The following is a 6,278-nucleotide window of genomic DNA, read 5'->3' on the forward strand; positions in this document are numbered from 1 at the left end:
CAAAAAGTAATACAAGGAAGGCTTTTAATAACAGCAAGTGACACCAAGACCTACCCTTACGGTCACCTTGTAATTCCAAAGCAAAGGAAAAAAGGACATTTTTCCTTTGACCTTTCTTGTAACTTTCTTTTTATTTATTTATTTATTTGTTTTGTTTAATGTTTTTGTATTTCAAAATATATATATATTTAGCTGAAGTTTTTCAAAAAATTCTACTGGTCTTGTCAACGATTTATCTAATATCTAATGACATCTTTATTGTTTTAAACACACATATGCATATATAAACTTTACGAATGACCAAGATTTTGGGACAATATGAAAATGAGGAGTTCATATATTTTTTTTGCATGATTCATGCATAATAAATCAATGAAATATATTTAAAAAAGATTGATCATTTAGTGAAATGAATGGACTAATATCATAATTAAAGGAAAACCCATGCGATATATGGGAATTGAAACCATACATCTTGAAACAAAAACAAAACATAAATCATATAAATATATATAATAATTTAAAACAAAATCAGTAATCAAAGCTTGAGATTCAAATCAAGTCCTGATGATTCGGAATGTTCACAGTCCGATTTGTCTACTTTTGCAGTACTAGTGTCACCTTCAATTGCCTTATTGGCAGCATCATTATTCAAACAAGCCAATAACGCTGAAGAAGAACCACTCCCTCTAAACAAATTAGAAGACCCTCCAACTCCCAACCCACCAATATTAATATTATTTGACTGGGTACTAGTAGTGTCACCTATGATCCTTGGCCTATCATAGTATGGCTGTGGATTCATCAATGCCGACCTAGACCACGCGTCGTGGCCGAAACGAGACCACGGTTTGTGAATCATGGAGTCCGGTCTGACCCCGAGCAGCGATGATGATGATCTACTATTAATTGAGCCATAAAAGGGGACATGGTGAGGGAAACTTGAATAGGGATAGTAGTGATAGGGCTGGGGTGGGTGTCCGAAAGGCGTGACATCCATCCCGTGCCTCCTTTTCGCGAAGGCCCGCTCTTGTTTGTGCGCGTTTTGGTGTCCTCCCAGTGCTTGAGAAGTAGAGAACTCTCTTTTGCAGAAGTTGCATGAGAAAACCCTAGATGATGTCTCCGGCCGCGGCTGCTTCTCGTCCCGTCTCGCCTCGCTCGACGACTCGCTTGCCTGAGAAGAAGAGCCACCCACGTTTGATGGCTTCAAAAGATTGACTTCCTGGTGCTTTGACACTACTTGACAGCTCGTATCATTTGACAGTTTCAGATCGAGTAGGAGGCAAAGTGGCTTTGGTTCGGATTCTTCCGATACTTTTTCTTTCAGTTTCATATTCTTCTTGTTGCAGTTTCCATCATATCCTTCTGAAATGCTTGAGGCATCTGAAGGACATTGATCTTCTAGGCTTGGTGCTGACATTGCAATGATCACAATGACCTTTTAGGGTTAACTTTTTGAATGGTGAGATGGAGATGGTATGTTGTTTAATTATATAGAGAGAGAGTTAATGCTCAATCGCTTATATATGGTAATATATCTTCCTTGTATAATCATTACATGGCGTTATATAAGCACATTAGTAATAAGTAATAAGATGGGGAATTAAGCTTTTTGTGATTTTGTGTGTCTTGCTGAAGTTTGCATGCAATAATTCCAAAAATATACTTGAACTACCATCTTTGTATCTCTTGTTAAAGTCACAATCAGTTCACCTCTTTTTCGTGCAGTTTACTTTTTATCCTGACACGTGGATTTGAAGAAATTGCAAGAATTGTTTTCGCAAAGAAATCGACCCCAATGTTATGCTTGGTTCCAGGAAAGAAAATTTTTTTTTCCCTTGTTCGAGGAAAGAATTGAGGATGGAAATATATATATATTTTTTTGAAGGCTAAATAAATATTCACACACTCACTCCTTTACCGAGACTCCAACCCACCAAACTCCCATTTGGAGAAGTGAGTTTGTACCTACAATGACTTATCCCAGCCAAATGCATTTTATTTTTTATTTTTTATTTTTATTATTATTTTTCCATATAAAAAGTTGAGGAAATGCATTTTTCATGGGCTAAGGTTGAAGTGGCACATCTCTCTATGTGTATATACGGTTTTTCTAATCAAATTCTACTTGATTCGAACCAGAAAAATTCATTATGGACTCTACATGTGCATATATTGGGTGTACTGGGTGTACAGTGCACTGATTCATTCAAGTTATATGTATACAATACGTACTCATGTGTAACAATACTGCTCAAATTAGCCCGATATGCTGGGTACATCCAAAACCTTTTCAAATTGTGAGCCACACCATGGGGTTTGCTTATACATGGCTCAGTCAAAATTGGTTTGGATAGACTTTTTCTATAAAAATATATATTGGTTTATACAATTAATACTTGTCAAATATGCTGACCCAGATAAGGACTCACAATATATATCACATTTGATACAAAATTAATTAACAGTATCAAAACTAGTATGATTAATCGTTCAATTTCACAGCATCGTAATGAAAGGCATGTTTAAAGTATTAGAAGAGCAAAGCATGTGAAGGGTTTGTTTTGATTGGCAATATAAAAGGAATAATAATAAGGTCAAACGTAGCAGATGAATATTGATTAACATTTATTTAATACCTTTTTTAAAATAATAAAACGGAAAATTCAAAAAAATGCATAGGCAAACATTAATTGTATCCGATATGGGAAAATTTCATTAAAAGAATATATATCATGCATGTGGGGTTATATACTGTATACATGTTTAATTCAGTTATAAACTTATATATATCTCTCCCAAGTAAATGTAACCATGAAAAGTATTTACTTTTTATTTATGAAAACTTTTTAACTTTTTGAAATTTAAAAAGCAACATGTCTAAAAGTAGCTATCCATGCTTAGATGGAACTTATATACTATAATATATATTATGCTTGTGATATATATATATATGTTTAATTCAGTTATATCTCTTCCAAGTAGATATAACCGTGACAAGTATTTACTTTTTTATTTATGGAAAAAATTTAACTTTTGAAATTTAAAAAGCAACATGCAAGACTACAAGCAACTAATCATGCTTAGAAGGCCTTAAATATCACAACTTGTATCACGCGTTGCTCTTAATTTTGAGGAACCTTCAAATGATACGCGTAATTGTTGGAGTTTGATAAAATTGAAAATTTAGTATGAAAATTTAAAGAGCAAAATTTTAAGTGGTGAAATTTTTTATTGGTAATTAAAAAATAAATATAATTTTTTTTTAAATGTTAGCATTCAACATTGATAAGTAATATCATGGTCACTTAAAATTTTATTTCATTTTAAGTAATGTTTACCATTTTCAGTCATATTCACTTTAATTGAATAAATGTTTAATCAGTTCAAAAGCAACCATTTAATGAGCTCATTTGTTTTATCTAGTTTTGCTTGAATTTCTTCTTCATTTGTTTTATCTAGTTTTGCTTGAATTTCTTCTTATGTTACTTAACATCTTGGGTTATCAGACTATATGAAAATGTTAAAAGAGACTGCTTTTTTAAGTTATAGAATTTTAAGTAATAATTTTTAAAATTTTAAGTGTTCATATTTAATGATATGTGAATCACTATCATAGCTTATTTTTTGTGTCACAATCAAAATACGTTATTATACGCATTTAATTTAATAAAAACTTAATCCATTTATAATTAAATATTAAATCAAGTAATCAAATATCTTTTTCTTACCTACTTGAGAGGTTTGTTGCACTTGAGAGCGCACTTCTAAGTTGTATTATAAATCTTTCATATTCTTCTTCCCTATTTAAAATTGAAAAACTCAACTTAACGAAAAACAGAGAAACAAAATGTTGCACATTTTGCTCAACATTTTGCTCTAATATCAATTTATCAAAGCATATTTTATATCATTTAAGATAACTCAGAGAAGCAGCAGGTTAGGACCCATATTTTAACCAACTGTAACTAGTTGGTAGTAAAGTTACACGTTATCTTTTATTATTTATTTTGTTTAGTTAACTCGGGTATATGAGTTTCGCTCCGACTAATCCCGATGATTCAGGAAGGGTGCCTCCTAAAATTACACATTATCAATATTAAGTAATTATATGATTTAACTTTCAAATTTAAATTTAAACTAATCCCGAGGACTCAAGAAGGGCACCTCCCAAAATTACACATTATCAATATTAAGTAATTATATGATTTACCTTCCAAATTTGAATTTAAAGGCTAATCATGCAACATTATGTTTGACGGTCATTTTTCGTGGGCATGCCAGATCGGTTTGCAAACTCAAAGAAGCCGATGGACTTATTATTATTCCTCACTTGATTTCAAGTGGTTCGCGGGCCGGACCTGCCAACTAATTAAGTGCTTGTAGGTCAAGCCCGCGAACCCCCTTTGTACTAAGTGGTTCAAGGGTTTGACCTGCGAATCAAGTGTTTGAAGGTCAATCTCATGACCCTCTAGTTCTACATGGTTTGTGGGTCCAACCCACAAATTAGTAAATCGGTTCCCGGGTTGGACCCGTGAACTTATTCAAAATGAGCTATTCATATTCCAAAAGCTAAAAACAAAAAAAAACAGAAATTAGCAAACCTAGAGCATAGGAAACCTCTCCAATTGCTCTCATAAGCCTTCAACAGCTTCCAAGCATTCAAAAAGAGCAAAAATTTTACTCTCAAGTCTATAACAATTAAGAGACAAATTGTTATTCAAAGGTAAAGGGAAAGATTATGGCATGATGAAGGGAGTATATTCTAATCCTACTTTTGCATCTATCTACTTCTACTCCTTTCTTTGTAAAGTCTTATATTACTATGTCCATGAGCCTTGTCATTACTCTAACAAATAGCTCAAACGAAGCTGTTATCTTCCGTATCGAAGTTATAAGAGTAGAGATGAGTACCTTTAGCCTACCCTTAACCCACTCAGTGAAGGATCACCTCTAGTCCCACAGCACTCAATTTTCTCTTTTTTGGAATAAGTTGCTGAGAAAGTATCACATCAATTAAAAATATTTGGTAACTAATTTTTCACCATCCCTCTTTAAGTTGTATTCCATATATATAAAAGCTTTAAATATTATATTCCTTTTATATAAAAACTTTAAATATTATTTCCAAAATATGTCGTCTTCATTTCTCTCTCTAAAAGCTTCATCAGCTTTCATTAATGGACTCTCCAAAGACTCACAGCAACTTCTGAACTTCAAATCTTTACTTCAAAACCCAAACACACTCCAAAACTGGCTTCCCAACAACTATCCCTGTAATTTCACTGGAGTATTATGCAGAAACTCCAGAGTATCATCCATAGATCTAAGCTTTGCTCATCTAAATCTCAAATCGGAGTCTATTCCTTCTTATCTGATTATTGTAATGACCCGGTCATTTTATCCTTTTTCGGCTATTTTCTTTTTCGTGAAATTATTATTATTATTATTATTATTATTTATTCTTTTTATTTGTCGTTTCCCTTCGCATAAACTCACTTTTTGTGCTCGGATTTGGTTCCAGCTTTGCGTGCATCCATGATATTTAATTTCAATGATATGTGTATTTTTTCTTTTGTAGAAAAGCATACTAGTTGCTTACTTTTTTGTAAAGGGCATGAATACATAGTTTCATCAGAAACATTCTTGATTTTGGGGTTTTAGTGTAATTAAATAAAGTAATTATTTTTCGTTTTAGGGACCATTTTGTAATTAAATTTGGAAGATATTTTGAAAAAGGACCTTTTTGTAATTTTTGAAAAATGTGACAAATGTCACTCTCATTAGTCCACTTGTAGGCATCTCATTGGTTCACACTTGGGAGCCTTGGATGATGACATGTGGAGGGTGGGGATTCACCTACTTGTTGACTTAGGATAGGTGCACTTGTTGGCTTGGATGGTTGACAAGTGTAAGCTTAAGATTAAGCCTAGGATGGATGCTTAGGATTGTGACAAGTGTAAGCTCCAAATTATGTCTTACATTTTGTGTATGAGAGATGTAGTGTATGATTGTGACAAGTGTAGGTTCTAATGGCCTAGCGGTACCAAGTCCCTATTTCTCAAAAAGAGGTCAAGGGTTCAAGCCTCAGTGGAAGCATGTGTGTGTGAGTACCAAATAGGAAAAAAAAAAAGTGTATGTGTGTGTGTGTGTTTGACCAACCACTTTTAGTTAGTGGAGAAATACACTTTTCTCTACTAACTTTGCTTCTTCCTCACAAAAATCCTTAGCCACCATTGAAGGAAAGCTTAACATAGGCTTAAAACATTGGTTTTGGT

At 33.2% G+C, this 6,278-nt stretch overlaps 1 protein-coding gene across 1 annotated transcript; it reads right to left on the reverse strand.

Moving 5' to 3' along the window:
* Window positions 1-538: 538 nt before the first annotated feature.
* On the reverse strand, window positions 539-1,420 carry LOC132301621 (zinc finger protein 1-like). Its single transcript, XM_059798859.1, has one exon. The coding sequence runs from the start codon at window positions 1,418-1,420 to the stop codon at window positions 539-541; it is 882 nt and encodes a 293-aa protein (XP_059654842.1).
* Window positions 1,421-6,278: the final 4,858 nt, after the last annotated feature.

The sequence above is a fragment of the Cornus florida genome, unplaced genomic scaffold, assembly GCF_030987335.1.
Source record: "Cornus florida cultivar Cherokee Brave unplaced genomic scaffold, ASM3098733v1 CherokeeBrave_3.0.0_Hap2_Chr03, whole genome shotgun sequence".
NCBI lineage: Eukaryota > Viridiplantae > Streptophyta > Magnoliopsida > Cornales > Cornaceae > Cornus > Cornus florida.